Genomic DNA, 27,794 nt, shown 5'->3' on the forward strand with positions numbered 1-27,794 from the left:
CTTCATTAACGTACCTGTAAATAACCGAGATAACAAATGTTAGCAATGTTGTGCTGAATGATTCATGTAAATACTGTAGCACCAAACTAACGGAGATGTACTCTTGGTGAAGATGGTAAAAAGGCTTGTCCTGGAAACGTATGCACCTTAGACCTGTACATATTTAATTTGATCATGAACCATTAATTACATATTAAAGCACAATATTTTAGACAACTTTCTACCAAAATATATATCTATATAATCTTTCTGTCTCCAAAAATCATCAGTTGCCTCCTGTGAAATGTCTCCTGCTGTGACAGCTGCCATAGCGCCTGTCACCGAATGTTGACCGTTTGTCCGAGTGAGTGGAGGAGGCGTGGCTTAGCCACAGGTCAATTGAGTTGTGTATATTCCGCTATCGCGTGTGTTATAGAAGATATAGACAGCACATTAATTTTAGAAGAGGAACAGAGAACCGCGATCAAGGCATTTGTCGATGGGAAAGATGTTTTTGCCGTCCTTACTACGGGATTCGGAAAAAGTTTAATCTATCAACTTGAATCTTTCTCTCAACATACATCACTTACTCCTTTGCTCTGATTGGTTCTAGGTCTATCCAATTGACCGTTCGCAAAAGCCACGCCCCCTAGTTAATGTTACTACGCCCGTCAAACAAATGGTCAAACACGACCAGTGCCATAGATTGCCATGACGGGAAGAGGTATACCCGTGCGTGTCAGTGACCTTTTTTGGAGCAATACCTCCGCGATATCCTCCAGATCGAGGCAAAGGGGGTTACAGTATGCAGTGGAGGGATATATTAAAATATAAAAATACGCAATGAAGGAGACACGACTACTATCGAGGCTAATGCTAATGCGAAATCTGAGAAACCCAATGACCTGTAACGTTACCTCAAATGCAACCAGCTCAGCCTTGAAGAAGATTTTATAAGCTGGTTCAGTGGCTAATTGTTTGGAGTTAGAAATATATAACTCGCGCTGCATATTTAGTATGCAGATTATACATGCAGATTATACATTCGCTTTAACAAGCAGGTTGTTCATTACCACGGCAACCGCTTGTGTGTCATGCTGAATGCGATTTTCGTGTTTAAAAAGGAACTATACATAAGAGATGGAAAGATGCAGATAACCTTACATTATTAAATGTTATTTCTATTCGTTACGATATTGATATATGAACTGATGTTGTCAAGTAAGCTTCATGCTTTCCCCGTTGCGAACGTGCACTCCTCTAAACTGTAGCCTACGGGTGCTGCACTGCTAGTGACTGCTGCTCATTTCCCCCCAAAAATATCATGTTAACAACAACCCTTTAGAAAACGTAATTCCTTTGTGGATCCTCTTGATCTGCTTTCTCCATGTTTCTTTGACTAATCTCAGTGTCTCAGTCTCACGCACACTGCACGCGAGTTAACCGTGTTCGACACATTTAACTGGGAGTGGGGCCCTCCACACTGTTTTTATCCATTGTAGGCACCGCTCACGTTGTGTTTTCGGCTTTGGAAACGGAAAGAACAGACAACCTCTCGGGGTACCTAGTGTCCGATTTCCAAACGCCGTGGGCGTACCGCTTCAGCATCTTGCTTGGAGTCAATGTTTGACGGACCTACTCACATAGTAACGGTTGCTATGATGTGTGATTGGACAATGGCCGTTTTGAGGGAGGGGCCGGCCGAAAGGTCAATTGAGTGCAGAGGCATTTTATTTCCTGGTTCGGTTGACGCACGCCCCATAATCACAGCCCAATGGAGCAGTATCAGACTCACATTCTGACTAAAATCTGAGTATGACGACGTCAGTGTCATGATTCTGCCATCATGTCCTTGTATTCTTCTAGTATTGTGGCAGGATCATGACAGACCCATGTTTTATGTACAAGCGCATGGTCTGTTGTTTGGGCCATGTGCTTGTGTTGTCTCGTCTCTTTACCCCGCCCCCTTGTTATCCTGATTTAGTCATTATTGCTTTATCTGTGTCGCCTGTCATGTCATGATTAGTCTCCCTATTTTATCCCCTTGTGTTTCGCTGTCTTTTGTCGGTTCATTGCCAAACGTTACTAGTGAGTATCCTGTCAAGTCTAGTCATTATTAGTAGCCTAGTCATTGTTAGTATTGTAAGACGTATTGTTTGTTTCTTGTTCAGTCTTTTTCTAGTACTGCCTTGTCAGTCTTATATCCCTTGTTTCGTCTGTTTTGCCCCCTGGTGGGTTTTTGTTTTCCTGTTTTCTGTCTACAATAAACGTTCTGTGATTTGCATACTGTCTGCGCCTGGGTTCATCCGCCATCCACTTGACAGAAGGGTCGGTTCATTCTGTCAAGTGGATGGCGGATGAACCCAGGCGCAGACAGTATGCAAATACTGACAGTATGCAGATACAACCTTTAACAACAGGATGTTATAAAAGTTCAAATCACGCTCACCCAAGAAGATAAAGCAACAAGATGAAAATTTAGTCAGATTGCTATCACAGGGCTAATACAAATTATGTAGGCCTACACAAATTATTGGCCACTTTCTAAATAATAAAAGTATAGTACATCTACTAATAGTTAAATATAAATTAATAGTTCTTTACTGATGCAAATGTGGCTAATATGCCAATTTATATCCGATGCACACTTTTTTAAATCGATGCATCACATCTTTAACTTTTAAGTCGATGCACAGATGCAAACCGGTTAATCGTACCATCAATCCTCTGAGCTGGTGTGAGTGAGTGGAGGTGGTGCTAATTTTCATATTCAGGACCATGTACTAAATGAGACAAGGGTGTGGAGTTAAATTCAATCTATTTTAAGGCGTGCAGAATTTTTTTTCAAGGAAAAAATGCTTAAATGTATAATTTTGGTGATCAAAGACGAGTTTTAAAGGATAAAATTATTGATGGGCCCGGGGACTTTAAGAATATGCAGCCCCTTTAAGAAACATGACGTAATATGCAAAATAATTAATGATGGAGTATCTGTATTTACAGATGAAATTATTGCTATAATCCTAGGATTACAATGGATAGAAGAGGTGAGGCCGGAAACAGTGGTAATTTGTTCAGACTCTGCTGCAGCTCTTAGTAGCTTAAACTCAAAAGAAACCTCTAGAGATGATTATTGTTGGAAATATTTACAACACTGTTAAGAATACAAAGAGTTGGAATTGATGTACAGTTTTGTTGGGTTCCTGCTCATGCTGGTGTAGGGAAATGAGAAGGCAGATGAGATTGCAAAGAGAGCGTTGAATTTAAACAAGAATGAAATTATGAAAGTTCCATTTGGAAAAGGTTAGGCCAAATCATTAATTAAAAAGGTAGTGAGGGATTTGTGGCAGAAGAAGTGGGACTCGGATAACAAAGGAAGACACTATTATAATATACAAAAATCAATCACTGTGAAAACGTATATAGGAATATAGTAAATAGGAAGTGGCTCTTGCAAGAATAAGACTTGGACACACTGGATTAAAGTCAACTTTGTATTTAATGGCAAAATGCATTTCTGGTAGATGTGACAGTTGTAATGTACCAGAAAATGTTGAGCATGTTATTTTGTGGTGTAATAAATATAGTGCTGCAGTGGCGGCTGCTGGTCTCTCAAAGAGGGGAAGCTCATTTTCGGCCTACATCATAGAATTGTCCATTTATTTAAACGTAAATTCTGCCCTGCGTTCCTTTTCAAGAAAATGCTCTGTGACCCTGTCGTACCAAATAGGCGTCTTTTCCAGTGACTTGACCAGTGTCCTCTCAATGGCCAGCAGAGCTAGGCTGCTTAAACGGCCTTGGCCCATTGTGTTACGGGTGTAGGACTTGAGCCGCTTTAAACAGGAGAAGCTCCTTTCTACACCTGCAGATGTAGCTCCAATTGTTGCCACTAATGAGAACAGTTTGTAAAGCTGAGGCATTGCACTGTCCAACTCCATGTTTTTAAGGAACACCAAGTAATCACACAGCTTTCCCCTGTTACCCTGCAAGTCCTGATCTGAATACAGGACTTGAAGTTCAGACCTCAGTCTCCCTGAATCAAAGTGATGGTCATAACTTTTCAGGACACTTTGGAAGGCCTCCTCTGGAAATACTTGCCTCATGTCATCAAATTTCCCTGGATTGACTAATTTTAAGAAGAGCATACTTTCCAAATTTGAAAAACGTCGAGGAATCTGCTCCAAGATGTTATCAAGGATCGCCATGTACAGATTTCTGTAGCGCTCTTGGGGGTCCTACAATTGGGTCAGACGGCGCTTTCTCATGGGCTCGTCTCGTGGGTCTGATGTGAGATCTGCTATTTTGGCATAAACAGCTTGGAAAGCCCCCTCTGACCTCTTCTCTTTGACAAATGTAAGAAGAGACTCAATTATTTTCTTGCAGTAGAGAACATCCATCGCCCTCTGCTGAACAATGTCAAAGATCACAACAGTCTCACCGAAGATTTGTTCATATGTGTACAACATGAACACAATCTCAAAATCCTCCAGTTTCCTCATAAAAACTTTGGCACAATCCAGTGTATCATCATCCATTGTCGCATCTGCAATGATGTTATCAAATGTCTGCAGGAGGCCATCATAGTTGTTTGCCACAGTGCTCACTATCTGTGATGTGAAATTGCATCGAGTAGGAGCGTTTCTGGGCAACCATGAACAGCCTGCAGACTCCAGAAAAGACATCATCATTGTGGATTTTGAAAAAAATGTGGCAAACCCAGAGAGTGATGCAAAAAAAAATCTGCACTCAGGCAAGCATTTAGCTCCCTGTGACAGCACCAGATTCAGTCTGTGTGCATAGCAATGCACAAACATTGCACTGGGGGCTATTGCTTTCACTTTGGCCTGCAGACCATTGAGAGCTGAAGCCATGACAGCAGCTCCATCATAGGTCTGTGTCACAAGCTTATCCTTAAAATTGTAGCCCTGCATGTTCTCAATTACATCAAAAACGGACTGAGCATCTCGCCCCTCAGAAACATCAAAAAATCCAATAAAGCGCTCCTGAATTTTACCTGCACTATCCACACAGCGAACAATGACAGAGAGTTGAGCACGACGGGATATATCAGTTGTTTCATCCACCTGCCATCCAAAAAAGGGAGCATCCTGAATTTCATCTCTGATCTGATCAGAAACGGTGGCTGCAAGAGCAGAGATCAAGTCATTTTGAATAGTATGGGACATACCAGAAAACACAGTTGAGCACTCAAATTGTGTGGACAGACAGAGTCATATTTAGCTAATGTTTCTGTGAACTCCCTGTAATTCCCCTTGTTGGATGATTCACTACTCTCATCATGTCCCCTAAATGACAGCTCCTGCCGGCCAAGCAAGGATGTCACATCAATAAGGCGGTTTAGGAAGGCCCTGTTTTTTTTTTCTGTTTCATTATGTTTAGCCACTTGAATGCCAGCACCTTAATTGATTGCATGCTCAACCCTGATCCTGCCCATGCAACTTATTCTTACACATGCACTCACATGTTCATGGCTCTTTTCATGTCTTTTATATGCCCTGTCAAAGTTAGAAAGATCTTCAAACCCCACATTTGACCAAACAACACATCCGTGAGATGGTTTCATTTAGAGGCATGGCCAGCAGTACATTTTATTTGTCACAGCACTTCCAGTCTGCCAGCTAATTTTGTCATACCAGGAGAGCTGAAAGGACCTGTTATTTTTTCCTATTTTTTGCACTAAATCAATCTTAGGTGTTGATCTGCCCTTCTGTTTAATTTTAAGCTTTTCCTCGTAAGGAAGACTTTCAAATGACTTCGCCAAAATCAGGTCGACAATATTAGCACTGGGTGCTTCTTAATATCCCTCCTCGTCTCCTCGTTCCTCTGTCCTCCATCCTATGACCCGGAAACCGATCGAGCGCAGCCATCTTGAAGGACATCTCAATTCTCTAATTGCACCGCGAGGAGTCGAGGATCGAGGAGTGAGGAGGCTTCCAGAGGAGTCATGAGCGAGGATACACGGGTGTATCCTATGCGGAAGAGTTTTATCGACTAAACGTGACGCACGTGTCAATTCTCCTCCCCCTTCACATGGATCACAATCATTTTAAGTTATTCTTTACATCAAGTAATATCTCAAATATTTCAACAAGGTATCTTGCTTTATTGTTATTTCTTATGAAATTCTTAAATAAACATACTTCAACAACATGAGGGCAGATCCTTTGAGCGCTGCTGATGACGCAGTGAAGTGACGCTCGAGTGATCAAGTATTCCAATGTATAAAAAAGCTTTCATTCGATTCCTCCGTCATCGTTTTCTTTCCTTGCAGCCTTCCCTCGTATCCTACAGGGGGTGGAGCTGAGACGCTAGGAAAGGAAGCGAGGAAAGGAAACGAGGATACACAAATAAGAAATGAGAAGCACCCAGAGTCTGACATCGTGTGCAGTTTCACCAACGCTAGCCTTGCCTACTATATGAATGAATGAATGAATGAATGACGATCAAATTTTTTTTATTAAACTCGCTAATACTCAAACAAGGGATGTGGTGTGTAACTGTGAAATATATAAATGAAAATTGGCAATTTCGCACGCAAATATCAAGAAATAGGTTGCAGCAGTTTGTCTTTTGACTACACTTGAGAAATCCGCGATGGGACTGAGCGCGAATAGCTTCAGCGACTTCTTATAGTACAAAATAGCTGTCATTCAAAAGGAGATGCAGTCTTTCGACAGATCCTCCAATCATCACGCAGACGCCCGGACTCCAGGCCAGCCCACTTCTCTATTCACCCCAGAGACGCTGTGCGTCCGTGGGTGGGACATAATCGCAGCATTTATCCAATGACCGTCTAGTTTAGAAGCACTGAAAAAAAATGTTCTAAGCAGCCCCATTGAAGTCAATGGACGCTCTGCTTCAATGGGGAAATGCCATAGGGAAATGCACTGTGATGCTACGAGACTGTATGAGAATGAAATCGAGTCAGCCGACCTGCTATACGTTGCTGATTCTGAACGAACTCGTCTTCGAGATTAACTTTTCTAACGAATTTTTAGTCAATAAAATATTAACACAATAGTACATATTTGACCATTATTTTTTTGACATTATACAGGGGAAGCTGAGCTTCCCTTGCAGTCTTAAAGAAATCGCCTCTGGCTGAGAGGATCATTTTACGTGACAAAATGTACGGATTAGAACGTGAATGGAATTTAGAAGGGATTTTAGGAAGGAAAGAGAAGATGAGGGATTGTTGGGAGCTCTCTTTAGATAACATTATATAGGTTAGGTATAGTTATTTTGAGTTAGTATCGTTTGCATATTTGTGTGAGTATGTATATATGTATGTAAATGTGTCTATGTGTGTGTGTGTGTGTGTGTGTGTGTGTGTTTAACAATTATTATAAATATATATATAAATATATATAATATATATATATATATATATATATATATAGGTTTTTTGTATATATATATATTTTTTTATATAGACCTGAAGTATGTAAAGCCCTGATATTACCATGGATATTACACACTCCTGTACAATAGGTGGCGGTATGCACCTAATAAATGCTGGTTTGCGATCCGCCATTAAACTGAAAGAAGAAGAAGAAACATGACACTGACGTCGTGGTCCTCGAGGTTCTCTGTATTCCCGCACTGACTGAAGGAGTTTGAATCGTAGGCGGTAGGATTTGATTTGAATTTGGCGGATTGCATAAACTGTTCATTGAATGTAGCAACATGGCTTCTACATCAGGAGGAAATAGTGGTAATGATGAGATGGAGTGGATGATTTCAAGATCATCACGAATGAAAAGAATGATGAGGAAGAGACAAGAAAGGGCAAAAAGTTGGTCGGAAGAGAGCGAGACAAGAGCAGAAGTTAGCAAAAGGACAAAAACAAACGAACGGGCGAGTTCACGAGAAAAGGATGACTTAAACATGGAAGAGGAATATAAATTAATGGTGGAATTTAAAGAGGAGGGTGGATTTATTCACCCGATAAAGCTGACTAAAGCAATAGAGGAAGAAATAGGGAAAATCAAAATGGCTAGAATCATGAACAACAGAAAAGTGCTAATTCATGCTGTCAGTGAATCACAACAACAGAAGATACTCAAAATGAAAACCTTGATGGGGGAAAGGATTAAAGCATATGTTCCAGGAGCTATAGCAAGGTTGAGGGGAGTAATATCAGGAGTTCCAATTGAAATGACAATGGAGGATGTGAAAAAAGAAATTAGAGGAGGGAAAATAACAGACGCCATCAGGATTAAAAGTAAAAGAGATGGGGAACTTAAAGATACAATGGCAGTGATTCTTCAATTTGAAAATACCATGCCAGAAAATATCCAGCTAGGATATATGAATTACAGAGTCAGAGACTACATCCCTAAACCCCTCAGATGTTTTACTTGCCAAAGAATGGGACACATTGCAAAGGAATGTAAAGGCAAAGCTAGATGTGCACGATGCGGAGGACCGCATGAATTTGGTAAATGTGATAAAGATGCTAAGGTTAAGTGTTGTAATTGCGGAGGTGAACACAGCGCAGCATATGGTGGATGTGTTGTACAAAGGGAAGCCAGAGAAGCGCAAAGAATCAAAATAACAGAAAGAGTTTCATATGCTGAAGCTTTAAAAAGAGTGAGGAAAGATAGCACAGGAGGAATGAGGTTGGGAGAAGCAGGTCAAAGAAACTCGGCTGGGAATACAAAGCAAAGGCAGATTTATCAAAGACAAACCTTGGTACCAACAACAAATAGTCAAAACACATGTTTGCATAAATGTAAAGTGGATGAAAATACAATGGTGGTGAAAAAAGAAAACTTTGTAGCATTCATGTGTCATATTGTTAATATCACAGTACAAATGAAGAAGAAAAGTGACAAAATCAAAGCAGTTGTAACAGCAGCTGGAAGGTTTTTAGATATGAAAGAAATTCAAGCAGAACAGATCCATTCCATTCTGAGTACCACTGAAACAATAGAGAATGTTCAGGATTAGGATCATAGCTGTTATCATGGTTTTACACATACTTCAATGGAATGCCAGAAGTTTAATTGCCAATGGACAAGAATTTAAAAAGTTTGTTTATGAATTAGAAATAATTCCAGATATAATATGCGTTCAAGAAACATGGTTAAAACCTAATTTAGAATTTAAGATTCCTGGATATAGCGTAGAAAGACAGGATAGAAGTAATGGTAGTGGAGGAGGATGTGCTATTTTTATTAAAGATGGAATAGCTTATGAGAAAAAGCTCATGAATAAAGAATTAGAATGTGTTATTATAGAAATATTTAATGTAAGAAAATATGGAAATATTAAAATTATTAATTATTATAATCCATGTAAAAATCTTGAAAGTGATATATTTAGGGAGATGGCGGGGAAAATACATAGAAGAGAAATATGGTGTGGTGATTTTAATGCCCACAATAGTCTTTGGGGTAGCAGGAAGACAGATCATAATGGTAGCATAGTGGAAGAAATAATGGATGAAAGGTCATTAGTTTGTCTTAATAATGGAAAAGGTACAAGAGTAAATATACATAAAAATACAGTTTCATGTCTTGATATCACATTAATATCTGATTGTCTGGTTAGTTCATGTAAATGGGATGTCAACTGGGAGTCTACAATAGGAAGTGATCATTTTCCAGTAAGTACAATAATTGATGACAATATAAACAGGCAAGAAGATTTTATATTAACAAGATGGTGCTTTAATAAAGCTAATTGGCAAAAATTTAAAATTAAATGTGAGGAAACCAGTCATATGGTTACCTTAAAAGGCAACATTGAAGAGTGTGCAAGGGAGATAACAGAACATATTTTAAATGCAGCAAGTTATAGCATACCAAGGAAAAAAATCATAAAAGGTAAGAAAAAGGTAGTGCCTTGGTGGAATGATGAATGTAGCAAAGTGGTTAAGGAGCGTAATAAGGCATTTAAAATATTACAGAAAAATTTAACAACCGAAAATCTTATTGAATATAAAAGGAAAAGAGCAATGGTTCGTAAAACTATTAAGGAAGCAAAAAAGAAAACATGGAGAGAGTATTGTTCCTCAATAGGTTCAGAAATAAAATTAAAGAATGTTTGGTCAATGTTTAGGAAAATGACGGGGAAAAGGGATGATGTTAAAATACCAGCTTTAGCTAGAGAACAGGAGATAGTAGTTTTAAATAAAGAAAAGGCAGATTTATTAGGCGAGACATTTGCTGCAGTTCATAATGGTGATCATCTAACAGACATTCATAGAAGGCAGAAGCTACAAAAACTTGGAAAGCATAAAAATATATTGGGAAAATGTAAAAAATGTACATCAACATTAGACATGAATATAACTGTGAAAGAAATTAAAACAGTATTGAAAGGGACAGGATATTCAGCTCCAGGGGAGGACCAATTATGCTATGCTATGTTTCGGCAGATACCGGAAGTTACATTGGAATTAATATTAAAATTATTCAATAAAATATGGAAAGAAGGTACAATACCAAATAGTTGGAAAAGGGCAACAATTGTACCATTTAATAAACCAGGGAAAGATCCAATCAGTCCAAATAATTACAGACCAATAGCTTTAACTTCTCATTTAAGTAAATGGATGGAGAAAATAGTGGTCAGTAGATTAGGGTTTGTTCTTGAACATAAGAAATTAATTAATGGATACCAGTGTGGATTTAGAATAGGGAGATCAACAATGGATGCATTAATTAGAGTCAGTAATGATATAGAGAAAGCGTTAAAAATGAAGGAGATAATGGTTGTAGTATTTTTTGATATAGAAAAAGCATATGATTCATTATGGAGAGAAGGGTTACTTATAAAAATAAAGCAGATGGGAATAGGTGGGAAGATGTATAATTGGATAGCAAATTTTTTGATGGATAGGAAAATAAGGGTGAAGATGGGGAACGATTATTCAAAAGAATTCAATGTGGAAAATGGAATACCTCAAGGTAGTGTAATAAGCCCAATTTTATTTAATATCATGATTAATGACATCTTTTCAGATACTGACAAATGTATTAAATCTGCATTATTTGCAGATGATGGGGCCATATGGATGAGAGGAAAGAATATAAAACATGTAGTAGGAAATATTAAGAAAGCAATTAATAAAGTAGAAAAATGGTCTTATGAATGGGGTTTTAAATTATCAGCAAACAAGTCTTGTTTTATGGTATTCACAAATAAGAGAAATATTGATATAGGAACAATGACATTATATGGACAGACGTTGGAAAGGGTTACAGAATTTAAATACCTAGGACTATGGTTAGATAGCTCTTATACATGGAAAACACATATAGATAACTTGGAAACTAAATGTAAGAAAGTTATAAATCTCTTAAAGGCTGTGGCTGGAAATAACTGGGGTGCAGATAGACAGTCATTATTAAACATATACAGGGCTCTTATGAGATCAATAATAGATTATGGCAGTTTTATTTATGGAGCAGCAGCTAAAACAACACTACAAAGGATAGATAGATTACAGAGTAGAGCTTTACGTATATGTACAGGAGCAGTGAAAACAACACCTATCAATGCTCTTTTAGTAGAGACTGGAGAAACTCCACTGGAAATGAGAAGAATGAAATTAGGTTTAGTATATTGGATGAAAATTAAAAGTAGTATGGATGAAAATGTAACTTCAACAATTCTAAAAACTTGTTGGGAATATTCAAAGTTCCATGGTAATGGATTTGGATGGGTTATAAGCAAATTGATTAAAGAGTTTGGATTAGAGGATAAGGAAATAGCACAATGTAATCCAATTAGTGTTGTTCCTCCATGGTTATTTCCTGAGATAAATGTAGACATGAGACTTCTTAAAATGAAAAATGAATGGAATTTAAACGAAATAGGGATACAGACTGATATATATTTAAGAAACTCTTATTATAATTACCTTAAAATATATTCAGATGGGTCTAAGAATTTAAAAGGGTGTGTGGGAATGGGAATATATATTCCTGAGTTCAAAATACATATTTCTAAAAGAATGTCAGATCAACTATCAGTTTTCACAGCAGAGATGGTGGCAGTTATATTGAGTTTACAATGGGTTGAGGAGGTTAGACCAGATAGGGTGGTGATATGCACGGATTCCAAAGCAGCTTTAGAAAGTATTCAGGGAGAAGGAAATAATAGGAAAGATTTAGTATTAGAAATTCAGCACAGTTTATTTAGATTATACAGGGGTGGCATTGATATTTGGTTTTGTTGGGTACCAGCACATGAAGGGGTAAAAGGAAATGAAAAGGCAGACAAATTAGCAAAAAGGGCTTTAGAGGAGGCAATAGCAATTACAATTCCTTTAGGGAAAGGGGAAGGAAAATCATTTATTAAGAGGAAAGAAATTGAAAATTGGCAAAAAAGGTGGAATGAAGATAAAAAAGGAAGAAGATTATATAAAGTACAAAAGTCAGTAGTAAAGAGAAATATTAATGAGAGAAACCGAAGGGAAGAAATAATAATGATCAGATTAAGAGTAGGTCATACTTATTTAAATGACAATTTATATTTAATAGGGAGGAAAAATAATGATAAATGTGAAGGATGTAGAGAGATAGAAAATATAGAACATGTATTGATGAACTGTAAAACATATGAACCTGAAAGGGAGAAATTGAGAAGAGTAGTTGAAAGGACAGGCCAAGAATGGAGTCTTAAAGGATTATTGGGAAATAAAGGAAATATAAAAGATATTTATAGATTAAGGAAAGCATTATTTATTTATCTTCAGAATACAAAATTAAAAAATAGAATTTAATAGATGTAAAACAATGTTGCTACACACTCATGAACAGTAGGTGGCGGTATGCACCTTAAGTTGCTTGCAATCCGCCATGATAGAAAAGAAGAAGAAGAAGAAGAAGAAACATGACACTACGCACTGAGAATGCGCAGAAGAAAAAGCGAGAGACTCGAGACGAGCTGAAATTTTCACCAGTTGAGGCTGAAAGCGACGCTGTTAACGATCATGAATGAAGGACAAATGTGGAATATTTTCTTCGGATGCCGTATATTTCCAGTCTGATGGTGAGAGATGTTACCAGATTACAGAGTTGAACATTAAACAGCTCCTCGACTTTGTGTGTTTAAGTGCCAATGTAATGATATTCGTTGTCTGACTGTCCTGGTTTATTATTATTAGAGTGTAATAATATGTTGGTAGAGTGTTTTCACAGACTCTGTTAGGCTCCAGACTAACTGTTTTTACTAGGAACGCTGTTGTAGCCCATAACTGATATTTTTTAGTTAGCACAGGCTGTACGGGCACACCTTAAATCAACCTGCAACGCAGTTATTCACATTTCCCCCCATTTCGACTGTATTACTGACAATTGCCTTGGTAATAAATGGACTTAACTTGCAGAAATTACAATATACATTTTTATTTTAAGTTCACAGGGCTCCAGATTAACATTTGAGGGCAGCAGCACCGGAGACACTAAGTTCTACAGGAAGTGGTAATGCAGAGCTGACAATAAAGCATTTGTGGTATAGACAAAATTAACTTCAATTATTATCATTCATAATGTCCTATATTAATTTAAAAGCAATACTAGGGTTCATTTTTATATAAGGGAGTGAAAATGGCTAATAATGCGATCCTCAGCAATCACTTACATAGGTCCTTGTAACGCTTCACAATTCAGTTTTCAGACAATACAATGCAAATGAAAAATTGAAACCAGACATTCATTTTTCTTGTTTTTCCACAATGGATAGGCTAGTTGCCTTTTTCTTCCCTTTTTTAAATTTTACTTGTGCTAAATTGTGACTTCAGAAACAAACATTTGAATAAATGAAATCTAACCGATTTTCTATTTTTCGTCTTGTAATTTGCACCGTGGGCGGTACCATTAGCACGGGGGTGTGGCCGTGGAATAACTTTACTATCATTTCATGGATGCAACTGCTTTATTTACACTGCATGCACGTTGAGGAGAAGTTTAAAAGACGGAACACAGGAGGACGACATTTTTCACCCGAAGTGTCAGTTTTTATTGTTAATAACTGCACTGTTAACCCTTGCTGTAAAAAAAAGGCCAAATTCTGACAATATCAAACCATTTCCATTAAAACGGTGTGGCCACTATTTTACTGTAAAAAAAAAAACTGGTAATGTCTAACAGTGTGTGCTAAATGTAGAATTCAGGTCTGGCCATCGGGAGCAGAGGGTGAAACGGTGGCCTGGCTGCTTATTTTGCGCTGTCCCGCTGGTTTGTATTTATCTAGGCTAGCCTACTTATTCGTTATTACTTTATTATATTCATGCATGCCTCAATGCCCCCGAATGATTTAAGAACTCGCCATTTGATAGTTAACCGAAACAAATTATGAATCCGCTACTCTTGATATGTAGAATATCATGAGATATGCATATACGTATATAGGCCTACATGCATATCAAATTCTTGGCTAACCGCTTCTATTGTAATGAACCGAGATAATAACTACAAAGCTTTAAAACCATATATTTCCTATGGTAAATTGCCTGTTTAAAACCAGTGCAGTACAATTCTCTGGACTCTCTAGATCAATAATTGTCAGAAAAGGTATAACTTCTTCATTTGGATGGCTATAATAGGGTGTAAGTTGGATGGTTATAACGGCTATAACAGCTTGGATAGCTATAAAACACAATAAGTGTTATTTTACTGCCATCATACTACTAATTTAAGGGTATACCAGAAGCTGTGAGAAGCACTGAAGTTCAATGTTGCCGTGGAAACGAACAATGATTCCTTTCTTCATAATTTTGTTACAGTTATAAGGTTTAGCAAATGTTTGTTGATTTTGATAGCTTTTATTCACATCTCATTTAGCCTACATGCAAACATACAAAATATTTAGGCCTACATAGTAAACTCCTCAGATGCAGATGTTTTCTCTCGAGGGCATCATTGTTCGTTTCCACGGCAGCATTGAACTTCAGTGCTTTTCACAGCTTCTCGTATACCATTAAATTAGGCTATTCGTATTTCATTAAACAAACCTTTTTTTAAATGCAACTGCATCCAAATTTTCTATATTTCTATCAGAAAACAGAAATGTGCAATTAATTTAAATTTAAGTAAAGTAATTCAATAACTTCTCTTTGTATTTGTCAGATCTGGCGTCCCTCCCACAACAATTCACCAATAAACAGTGGGAATATTCCCATCATCCTACAAGAGAAGGACAAACTCCAGGAGTAGCAGCTGAAATCTGTGTGACTGTTAAAGATGGAGTTTATTAAAGAGGAGATTGAAGACATGAGTGATCCAGAACCATCCAGAATAAAACATGAAGATACTGAGGAACAAATAGGTTGGTGTCCATTCTTGATCCTTCACTGCTTTGGTAGCTGTGAAATAATAAGCATGAAAAATTCTAGAAATGCTTATATAATTTTAATCGTCATCTTTTATGTACTTTTAATCATAATCTTGTATGCTATAACAGTTGTCAAACTAATTTTGTATCATAATAGCAAGAGAATGACAGAACTAATCTTTGGCACATCAAATGTCTGATCTCTGTTGCTTTCTGGTATTAAATCAGGGTTCACTTAAACTGATTAAAATGTTACGTTTATTTTAGATCGGATTGATGTGAAAGACGAAAGACAAGAACTGGAGGAATTTAAGGAGGAACATCATGACTTTAAAATTCAAGAAACAAAAGCCAAAAAGCTGCACACCTGCACTCAGTGTGGAAAGAGCTGCAGTCAAAAAGGAACCCTTAACATTCACATGAGAATTCACACTGGAGAGAAACCGTATACATGCACTCAGTGTGGAAAGAGTTTTTCTCATGCATCAGCTCTCCGTGTTCATCGGCTCCGTCACTCTGGAGAAAAACCATTTAACTGTGATCAGTGTGGTAAAGGTTTTTATTCGTCGTCAAGTCTAAACAAACATCTGATAGTTCATTCAGATGAGAAGCCTTATGAGTGTTCTCTCTGTGGAAGGAGTTTTTCACGACTGGATCATTTTAAACTCCATCAGAAAACACACAATGAAGTGGGAGATTATATGTGTTTTGACTGTGGGAAGAGCTTTACTGCATCTAGTCATCTGAAACTGCATCAAAGAATTCATACTGGAGAAAGACCTTACAAGTGCTCATATTGTGACAAGAGTTTTACTCAGTCTGGATCTCTGAAAACACATGAGCGAGTTCATACTGGAGAGAAGCCGTACCACTGTACTGAGTGTGGAAAGATTTTTATTTCATCATCAAATCTACATAAACACCTGATAGTTCATTCAGATGAGAAACCTTATGTGTGTTCTTTCTGTGGAAAGAGTTTTTCAGGGCTGGACAGTTTTAAAGTGCACCAGAAAACACACAATAAAGTGAAAGATCATGTGTGTTATGAATGTGGGAAAAGCTTTACTAGAGCAGCATATCTGAAACTGCACCGAAGAATTCATACTGGAGAAAAACCTTACAAGTGCTCATATTGTGACAAGAGTTTCTCTCGTTTGGGAACACGGAAATTTCATGAGCGAGTTCATACTGGAGAAAAACCTTACAAGTGCTCATATTGTGACAGTAGTTTCAGTCGGTTGGGAACACTGAATTCACATGAGCGACTTCATACTGATGAGAAGCCGCACCACTGTTCTGAGTGTGAGAAGAGTTTCATTTCATCATCAAATCTAAAGAAACACCTGAAAGTTCATTCAGATGAGAAGCCTTAAGTGTGTTCTCTCTGTGGAAGGAGTTTTTCAGGGCTGGATAGTTTTAAACAGCACCAGAAAATACACAATAAAGCGAGAGATCATGTGTGTTGTGACTGTGGGAAGATCTTTACTGCATCTAGTAATCTGAAACTGCACCAAAGAATTCATACTGGAGAAAAACCTCACAAGTGCTCATGTTGTGACAAGAGTTTCAGTGGTCAACATCACGTAAAGCACATGAGCGGCTTCATCCTGGAGAGAAGCCATAATACTGTACTCAGGGAAAGGATGAGTACCAAGAACCGATATTTTGTTGGACTGATACATAATTGGGTAATTTACCGGACTACCGATAAGCTTCAGGACAAATTATATTTATACATATACGAATTATATATATATATACTTAAATTGTTTTATGTCTGTATACTTCTGTGTTAATAGCATTAAACATTTTTGTCTTAAAAAAAACAGCTGAATTGTGATTGTTTAATGTAAAAACTTAATTTAATGTAAAACCTTTACTTCGGCATAAATTCTGAAAAACACCTGAGGCCGGTTGTACCAGCTGGACATTCACCCTGTCGTAAGACTAAGCTTAACGTAAAATGCGTTGTCCTACGTAGAATTAATAAATGTTGCTCCATCTGGGCGTAACGCACATCTGAGACTAAACGCCTGGACAAAGGTAGGTGTAAAGTGTGAAGTCTTGGTTTGTTTCCATGGTGAATTTAAATTAAAACGATGAGACAATGGCGCGTTTGGTGAAATGAAGGCGGCCCCACGGCGATAAGGCGTCTATCTATATGATGTCTATGGAAGACAGTCCCTCAAAAATACACAGTGGGCTCAGATTGGTTAGCTGGCCCAGTGTGTTGTGATTCGCTAACCGCCTAGTGCACGTTTTCCGGAAACGTCAAGCCCCTTACCTTTAACGGTAGTTTGTGCTTTGGTGTATTATAAACAATTGCGTCGATAAAACCATAACAATTTGAGTCCGAATCGGACCCATTTTTTTGAGTAAAGACTGTGGATCTATAGTGATCGTTTTTGACTGTATGGCACCGTTACTTTTGTATTTTTAGAACAATAGTAGCCATTGTCATTTGTTTACTTCCTTGCTACAACGTACAATTAACAATACGAACTATTACAGGAAAACACATCAACGAAAAATAAATCATACTTACAGGTTGTGGTCCGTAAACAACAGCTTGTGTTCTTAAAGTTGGAACTGCTCCATCTTTCAGGACAAGCCGTTGTGCGAATCCTGCATTGAACTCGTGAAGATTGTGGAAACTTTCCTACATAAAATGTGCAGCACAGAGAGCGAGATTTGGGTAATAATTAACCATTGATCCCTAACTCCTGCGAGTCGCGACCCTAGGAAGGCTGAACAAAGTGGACCTGCAATCCGGATGAAAATAACAGCTTTTCGACGGCATTTCGGCAACAACAGCCTACTATACCACAACAACTCTTCTCCAAAGCAATATAAAATGGCCTCACCGCCCTTATTTAGTATTCTCGGAGGAGGGGTTTATGAAAATAATGGGGTTACTTCATAAAAACACATTTTACAATCTATTGCAAATTTTTTAATGAAAGTAAAATCTTTCAAATGGAATCGTCTAATCATCTAATAAGATGATCATGTGTAAACGTGTTCTTTTATCAATTGTTAGGGTTTGTTTTGTTTGTCCTATGAATGACTCAGCTAAACAGATTAACTACCTCATTTTAATTATACTAATGTCTAATTAAAACGTCTACAAATGTATAAAAATGATCAGAGATCAGGTAAAACCCACAGACACTTGTTCAGTGGTTCTCAGTGACTCCTCATGATTCATGGGGTGAATCTTCGTTGACAGAGATCATCGCTCCCAGCGGTGAACCATTGACTTTTCTAACGGTGCTGATCCACTTGTCCGTGCGACACTTCTGTTGCGCCGCACTCCGCTTAACGGTGCTGATCCACTTGTCCGACACGACTAAATGTGACTCAGCTGTAATGAACCCGGTGAGCCTTGCTCTGTGAAGGGCATTTCCCTGGAATTAGGCCCCAGGGTGCAGTCGGTAACTTTGTAGCAGCCCACCTAATTCTGTGGTCTGTTTATCCATGCTAAGAGGGATTAACTAAACCTTTTAGTGCACCTCCAGTTAAAGCTGCCACACGTAGACGGAGCAAGAACATAAGGGTTTAAACTAGTTTAGTTGAAACCTTGCCCTCTTTGGCTTGTTAATGCTGTTATGTACTGAATGTACGGGGCAAACTGTCTGCTTAAATAACAGTGCAAAAAGAATGCCCTGTTTATCTTTCAGTCCGTTCATTCACATAGGATGCGTTTTTGCGATTAAAACAAGACGCACTTGAAGGGATAGTTCACTCAAAAATTAAAATTATTTCAGTAATTACTCACCCTCATGTTGTTCCAACCCCGTAAGACCTTCATTCATCTTCGGAACACGACTTAAGATATTTCTGATGAAATCTGAGAGCTGGATCACTCCTCCATTATAGTCAATAGGCTTCTAAGGGATTGAAACTTGCCAGCCCTGAAAAGTTATTAAAGACATTGTTAAAGTAGTCCAAGTGACTACAGTGGCTCAATCTTAATTTTATCAAACAACGAGAATATTTTTTTGTGCACAAAACCCCCCAAAAATGACGACATTATTTCAACTATTCATTTCCTTCTCTGTGGGCCTCTAGTCAGTTAACCTAGTGTGAAGCGTAGTGCTTCTGTGTTGTACTTCTGTGTTGTACGTCACACGTAGGCTCACTGTTGGCCGACGCTGTTCGTGTGTGATGCGTGTGACCTAGCACTATGCTATTACACTAGTGAACCGACTCAAGGCCCACAGAGAAGGAAATGAATAGTTGAAATAAGTTATTTTTGTTTTCTTTTGCGCACAAAAAGTATTCTCGTCGTTTGATAAATTTAAGATTGAGCCACTGTAGGCAAGGCAAGGCAAGTTTATTTATATAGCACATTTCATTACACAATGGTAATTCAAAGTGCTTTACATAGAAGAAATTAAAATAATCAAAAGAAATCAGAATAATTAAAACAGTTTAGAATAAAAGATAAAATACAGAAATAATCAAATGAAATCAGAATAATTAAAACAAAATAAAATACAGTGCAAACAGTCGGACGAGCAGTGGTACAGTGCTCATTCAGTAAATGCACAGCTAAACAGAAGTGTTTTGAGTCTGGATTTGAATGTGACTACTGTAGGAGCACATCTGATCTCTTCTGGAAGCTGGTTCCAGGTGCGGCTGGAATAGTTGCTAAAAGCAGACTCGCCATGCTTAGAGTGAACCCTTGGTATTTCTAGCTGATGTGATACTAATGATCTGAGTGATCTGTTGGGTTTATATTCAGTGAGCATATCTGCAATGTATTGAGGTCCCAGGCCATTGAATGATTTATATACCAGTAATAATACTTTAAAATCAATCCTAAATGTAACCGGCAGCCAGTGTAAAGCCCTGAGGACTGGTGTGATGTGTTTATATTTTTTGGTTCTGCTCAGAATCCTAGCAGCAGCGTTCTGTATGAGCTGCAACTGTCTTATGGTCTTTTTGGGAAGGCCAGTGAGAAGTCCATTACAATAATCCACCCTACTGGTGATGAAAGCATGCACAAGTTTTTCTAAGTCTTGACTGGAAACAAAGCATCTAATTCTTGCAATATTTTTCAGGTGATAGTATGCTGATTTAGTTATTGCTTTGACATGACTACTGAAACTAAGGTCTGACTCTAGAGACACACCAAGATTACTGACTTGATTTTTAGTTGTTTGACCCCTAGACTGAAGGTATGCGTTCACCTTTAGAACTTCAACTTTGTTTCCAAACGCAATGACTTCAGTTTTGTCTTTGTTTAAGTGAAGAAAGTTTTGGCACATCCAATTGTTTACTTCATCAATGCATTGGCAAAGGGAGTCAATGGGGCTGTAATCGTTAGGCGATAAGGCTAAGTAGAGCTGTGTATCGTCTGCATAGCTGTGATAAGCGATTTGGTTCTTTCTCATTATTTGGCTCATTGGGAGCATGTACAGGTTGGATAGGAGTGGCGCAAGAATTGAGCCTTGAGGGACTCCACATGTCATGGGTGTCCACTCAGACTTATGGTCTCCAATACTCACATAATAACCTCTGCCTCCTAAGTATGACCTGAACCATTTTAGGACTATCCCAGAAAGCCCGACCCAGTTTTCCAGCCTGTCAAGAATTATGTTGTGATCGACAGTGTCAAATGCAGCACTGAGGTTGAGTAGTACCAGCACTGATAATTTGCTTGTATCAGTATTTAAGCGAATATCGTTTATTATATTTATGAGCGCGGTCTCTGTGCTGTGATGCGGTCGGAAACCAGATTGAAAATTGTCAAAGTATCCATTCGAGCTTAAGAATTTGTTCAGCTGATTGAAGACAACTTTTTCAATGATCTTGCCTATGAAAGGACGATTTGAGATCGGTCTATAGTTATTTAATATGGTCTTAACCAGATTGCTCTTTTTCAATAGGGGCTTGACAACTGCAGTTTTCAGGGAGTTTGGAAAACTCCCAGAGAGAAGTGAGGCATTTATCACTTCTAGGAGATCTGCTTTTAAGCTGTGTAACACATTTTTGAAAAAAGATGTGGGAAGTGCGTCAAGGGTGCAGGTTGATGTTTTTAGGTGCTGTACAGTTTCTTCCAAAATTGTGCCATTAATTTCTTCGAAATCAGACATGGTGACTAATCTGTCGGACCCCAGCACAACTCAAGGATGAGCTGATCACCTTTCTGGTATTATTGATTTTCTCAGAGAAGAAAGAAGCAATTTCACTGCACTTGCTCTCAGAGAGCATTTCACTGAGAATCTGGGTTGGGGGGTTTGTCAGTCTCTCTACAGTAGCAAAAAGAGTGCATGTGTTGTTTATATTGCGGTTTATAATATTCAAGAAGAAAGTCTGTCTAGCTTTGCCTAGTTCCTTATTGAAAGCATGGATGCCGTCTTTGTAGATGTTATAAAGGACTACAAGTTTTGTCTTCCGCCACATGCGCTCTGCTTTTCTGCATTGTCTTTTCATATTTTGCACTGCTGTCGTGTTTCTCCAAGGTGCTTTTTGTCTGCCACTCTTCCTGACGTTCACAGGAGCAATATCATCAATTACACTCTTAACTTTTGAGTTAAAAGAATCAAGGAGAAAATCAACAGAGTCAGCAAATATGCTTGGTGTTAAAGATATAGCCTTCTTAAATAGTAGACTAGTGTTCTCATTTAAGCATCTCTTCTTGACAGACACGGATCAGCTTCAATGGCCGGAGAGATCAATATATCACAGAAATAATCAGACAGTGCTACATCCTTAATAACAATCGATGAAATGTTTAGAACCTTACTGATAAGTAAATCTAGAGTGTGTCCATGATTATCAGAATCAGAATCAGAAAGAGCTTTATTGCCAAGTGTGCTTCCACACACAAGGAATTTGTTTTGGTACTGAGGCTTCCAGTGGACATATACAAATACCACAAGGAACATAATACTACAAATTATAAGAATAAAAAATAAAAATATAAATATATGAGAATAAAAGTATCACAGTTGGGTTTAGTCAGAATAGACATTTTCAGATTTACAGATAATGAACATATTTACAGTGTTTTGAAAATTATAAATAAATAAATCTACATCTACATCTACATAAGTATCACCTGAGTTGAAGGGTATTGCACTTAAGGCATATGCCCTGGGAGGTGTGTTAACTGTTCAGGAGGGAAATGGCCTGTGGGAAGAAACTTTTCTGTGCCGAGATGTTCTTTTGGCCAGTGTTCTGAGTCGCTGTCTTGACGGTAACAGTTCAAACAGGTGGTGTCCAGGGTGAGTGGAGTCTGTTATGATTTTACCTGCTCTCTTCCTCACTCTGGAAGAGTACAGGTCCTGGAGGTTTGGCAGGGGGGCACCAATAATCCTCTCCGCAGTCTGGACTGTCCGTTGTAGTCTCCTGATGTCTGATTTGGTAGCTGAACCAAACCAGACAGTGATGGAAGTGCATAAGACAGACTCAATGACGGCTGAATAGAACTGAATCAGCAGCTCCTGTGGCAAGTTGAACTTCCTCAGCTGGCGAAGGAAGTACAGTCCCTGCTGGGCTTTTTTCACAATGGAGTCAGTGTGATTGTCCCACTTCAGGTCCTGAGAGATGGAAGTGCCCAAGAACCTGAATGACTCCACTGCTTCCACAGTGCTGTTCATGATGGTGAGTGGGGGGAGTGCTGGGCTATTCCTCCTGAAGTTCACGATCATCTCCACTGTTTTGAGCGTGTTCAGCTCAAGGTTGTTATAACTGCACCAGACATCCAGCTGTTCAACCTCCAGTCTGTAAGCAGACTCTTCACCGCTTCGGATGAGACCGATGACAGTGGTGTCGTCAGCAAATTTCAGGAGCTTGACAGTGGGGTCTTTAGAAGTGCAGTCATTAGTGTACAGGGAGAAGAGCAATGGGGAGAGAACGCACCCTTGAGGGGCACCAGTGCTGATGGTGAGAGTCCTGGATGTGAGTTTCCCCAGTCTCACTCGCTGCTGCCGGTCCGTCAGGAAGCTGGTGATCCACTGACAGATCGAGGATGGTATGGAGAGCTGGGTCAGTTTGGCTGTGAGAAGACCAGGCATGATGGTATTGAAGGCCGAACTGAAGTCCACAAAGAGGATCCTTGCATAAGTCCCTGGTCTGTTGAGATGTTCCAGGATATAATGCAGTCCCATGTTGACTGCATCATCCACAGACCTGTTTGCTCTGTAAGCAAACTGAAAGGGATCCAGCAGGGGTCCAGTGATGTCCTTCAGGTGGGCCAACACCATTCTTTCAAACGACTTCATGACCACAGACATGAGAGCGACAGGAATGTAGTCATTAAGTCCAGTGATTTTGTTTTTTTTTGGGGACAGGAATGATAGTGGAGCGTTTGAAGCAGCAGGGAACTTCACACTGCTCTAATGATCTATTGAAGATCTGCGTGAAGACCGGGGCCAGTTGGTCAGCGCAGGCTTTTAAACAAGCAGATGAGATGCCGTCTGGGCCTGAGGCTTTCCTAGTCTTCTGTTTTTTGAAGACTCTGCTCACGTCCTTCACACAGACCTTAAGCTCAGGTTGGATGGCAGGAGGGGGGAGTAATGGGAGTGCAGGAGGTGATGGTGAATGTGTGAAGTGCAGGTCAGAGCCGGTGTGTGGTGTGAATGAGGGCTTTTCAAACCTGCAATAAAATGAGTTTAAATCATCATCCAGGTGTTGATTGTCCACAGATCGGGGGGATGGTGACTTGTAGTTGGGGATGTTCCTCAGGCCATTCCAGACTGATGATTTTCAGTTTTTCAGAGTAGCTTCTTTTAGCAACTCTGATCTCCTTTGTCAGTCTGTTTATACAGTTATACAAGTTTTATCCCCACTTCTGTAGGCATCCTCTTTGGCATGACGAAGGTGTTTGAGTTTCCAAGTAAACCATGGTTTATCATAAGTAAATGATAAGAATGTCCTGGTAGGAATGCATGTATCCTCACAGAAACTTATATATGATGTTACAGTATCTGTGAGCTCATCCAGATAGTTGGTAGCAGCTTCAAAAACAGTCCAATCAGTGCAATCAAAGCAGGCCTGTAGATTCTGCTCTGTTTCATTTGTCCATCTTTTTACAGTCCTTATAAGTTTAGCTGATTTCAGTTTCTGCCTGTAGGTCGGTATGAGATGAACCAAACAGTGATCAGAGAGCCCCAAAGCTGCCCGTGAGGCGGAGTGATACGCATTTTTTATTGTGGTGTAACAGTGGTCCAGTATATTGCTGTCTCTGGTGGGACATGTAACGTCTGTATTTTGGTAGTTCACGGGAAAGATTTGCTTTGTTAAAATCTCCAAGAATGATTAAAAGAGAGTCAGGATACCTTTGTTACGTTTCAGCTATTTGTTCAGCCAGCTGTTGTAGCGCCGCGCTCACGCACGCGTCTGGAGGGATGTATACATTCACGAGAATGAAAGAGGAAAACTCGCGAGGCGAGTAGAAAGGTTTACAGTTTATGAAATGTGCCTCTAAATTAGGAGAGCACATCTTCTTTAGTGTTCTTACATCTGAACACCAACTTTCGTTAATGTAGAAACACAATCCACCACCTCTTGTTTTCCCCGTTAGCTCCGCGATCCGATCCGCTCGGAACAACTGGAAGCCCGGCAGATGTATTGCGTTGTCCGGTATGGCTTCACTCAGCATGGTTTCAGTGAAGCACAGAGCAGCAGAGTTTAAAAAATCCTTGTTAGTGCGGGTGAGGAGAAGAAGTTCGTCCGTTTTGTTAGGAAGGGATCGGAGATTTCTAAGATGAATACTGGGGAGTGCAGTGCGGAGGGCGCGTTTGCGGAGTTTAACCAGGGCGCCGGCTCGCTTTCCGCGTTTGCGTCTGACCGCGCCTTTGAACAACGACGCTGCCCCTCCGACGAGAATGTCCTGCAAGACGTCTGAATAATCAAAAACTGTAGAAAAGTTATCTGGTGTCTGTTTCCTAATGTCCAGTAGTTCGTCTTTGGTGAAACTGATAGGAAAATAATGACTAAACGCAGAACAAACGAACAAAAACAACACAATAGCTGGAGAGCCCCACACCGAGGCAGCCGTCTGCGGCGCCATCTTGGATTATGTCATCTTGGATTATGTGTGGATCCATGTACATGCTGAGTTAGATCAAAAGTTTTTAAAACAGTTTTGATTTCTTTTGCCATATTGGTTTCTGCATTATCTATGTGAATGTTAAAATCTCCAGCAATGGCAAAGCTGTCAAACTCTGAGGAAATTGCTGATAACAGTTCTGTAATATTCTCAGCAAAAGCTGGAGAGTATTTTGGAGGCCTGTAAACAATGATAAGTAAAATGCGTGGAGCACTTTTTAACACAATACCCAGATGTTCGATAGACGGGTAATTCCCAAATGATATGTGCTTACATTGATAGACATCTTTATAAAGAGCAGCTAAACCTCCGCCTCTTCTGACAGCTCTGCAGACACTCATAAAAGTATAGTTAGGAGGGCTGTTTCATTGAGGACTGTTGCACTGCAGCTGTCTTCTAGCAAAGTTTCATTTAGCAACAAAAAATCCAGGTTGTATGTGGTTATTAAGTCGTTGACTAGAAGTGATTTATTTTTAAGTGAGCGGATGTTTAAAAGTGCTAACTTAACAGTCTTACTTTTTGTCCCCACAGCAATCTTAGTTTGTTGTGTAATAGGCACCAGATTAGATGGGTTTGCTGTACGGCTTTTGAAGGCCTTAGACTTTCTATCATGTAATCGAACAGCAATAGAGAAAGATACAGGCACACTGGGTTCCCGCTTGTTCTGTAAACATTTGAGAAAGTTATTGTTATCATAGCGGGGACCCGACACATATCACTGAGAGCTGGTATCAGTTGTTTTTGGTTCACCCCGAGCCGCTGGAGGAGGGTGTGGGCCCTGGCGCTGTGGCAGAGGCCGAAGAGCTCTCACAGTAGGAGGGAGAGGGCGAGCTGGGCCCGCAGGCTTTGGTGGTTGTGGGGCCTGGCGTTTTTTGGTTGGTATCTGGGGGCTTGCAGCAAAAGAGTGGGATAGTCTAGTTCCAGCATACACCAGTTGTTCCATTTTCTCTGAGAAGCACAGAAGTGGAGATGCTGGAGAGATGGATAACGTGTCCGGTGAGGGCGGCTGTTGCTCTGGTGTTATTGGAGGCTGTAATATGCTGTCCTGGTTTCCCTGGCTATTTTCCAGAAAGTTGTCCTTGGGTGCTGAATCTTGGAGATGTTCTAGTATGTCACAGTCTGTCTGTGGTGAGCTCTGTGGGCAGGGATCAGCTGAGATTGTGTCCGTGAGCAGAGGTTGTTGTGGCTGAGTGGTGTTATCATTGTCCTTGTGTGATGTGTCAACCGTATGTCCATTCAGGTGCTGAAGTGAAATCCTGTGGTCATTGATACTGTATCCAGGTGTGTATGTGCCATTCAGGTTGAGTGGATTGGCACACATTGCAGAAGGATGACGGAGGGAGAAGTAGATATTGTCCTTTAGCACTCTTGAACCAAGTTTGTTTGGGTGGTGTCCATCCTGGTGAAACAGTTGCCTCTGACTCCAGAAAAGAAAAGACTGTAGTCACTTGGACTATTTTAACAATGTCTTTAACTTTTCGGGGATCAAGTTTCAATCCCTGAAGAAGCCTATATGGACTAGTATGGAGGAGTGATCCAGCTCTCAGATTTAATCAAAAATATCTTAATTTGTGTTCCGAAGATGAACGAAGGTCTTACGGGGTTGGAACAACATGAGGGTGAGGAATTACTGACAGAATTTTCATTTTTGGGTGAACTATCCCTTTAAGTGCAGGTCTAGAGACACGTTTTTTTTTAATGTTATTTTAACTTGAGTGCCGCGTTTTTAGAAAGCCGCGTCATAAGATAGCCTACTCTGCAAAAGCTTCGAGATGAGAGCTCAACAGTAAATCACTAACCTAACCGTAGGTCTTGGTTGATGTTGTTGTAGATTTTTCCTTAAACCTAACTGCGTACCTGGAACCTAATTACTAGTAAATAAATTTATCTGGGGTGCCCAGTCATCACCCAAGCGTCTCCAATCGACACTTAACCTAGCGTCTCCAATCAACACTCCCAGAAGAAGCAAGGCCGGTGGATCTCTGACAAATTCCATTGAGAATCCCACCAGCAAATATGAATAGGCTACAACAGTTTTTATAATAGCCTATGACATGATACATTACCATGAGTTTTCAAACCCAGACATCTCAAAACAGAATCAGCATGACTAACATATCACGCTCTTAATCATCACGATTGGTTACATTGTCAAAGCAAGTCCCCCCTTTCATTACCCTTTGTTAGTAACATCAGCAAAATATCCTATATCATCAAAAACTTTGTGAAGGGTTAATATTTTAATTAATCATTTCACAATATAACGGTTAGTCCAATTTCAAAGTTCCTTTTACCAAAGTTATATTAAGTCAAAAGTTTAGGAGGTTAGAATTTTGATGGCTACATTCTTGAGAAAAAGGAAGTAAGATTGATTTAGATTTATTTTTAGAAACAGGAATAGAAGTTTTACTCATCTTGAGACATAGAGAGAAAAGGGAGTTAA

At 39.3% G+C, this 27,794-nt stretch overlaps 1 protein-coding gene across 1 annotated transcript in view; it reads left to right on the plus strand.

The window, feature by feature from the left end:
- The window catches only part of LOC143716530 (uncharacterized), a 128,341-nt gene that overhangs the window by 75,009 nt on the left and 25,538 nt on the right, over positions 1-27,794 (plus strand). Inside the window, exons 5-7 of the mRNA XM_077209082.1 lie at positions 15,556-16,654; positions 16,784-16,935; positions 18,518-18,666. Coding sequence (XP_077065197.1) covers positions 15,556-16,654; positions 16,784-16,935; positions 18,518-18,666 — 1,400 coding nt within the window. The remainder of the gene's footprint in view (positions 1-15,555; positions 16,655-16,783; positions 16,936-18,517; positions 18,667-27,794) is intronic.

Source organism: Siphateles boraxobius, unplaced genomic scaffold (assembly GCF_051911475.1).
Source record: "Siphateles boraxobius isolate OS27281-9 unplaced genomic scaffold, OSU_SipBor_1 6, whole genome shotgun sequence".
In the NCBI taxonomy this organism is placed as follows: Eukaryota; Metazoa; Chordata; class Actinopteri; order Cypriniformes; family Leuciscidae; genus Siphateles; species Siphateles boraxobius.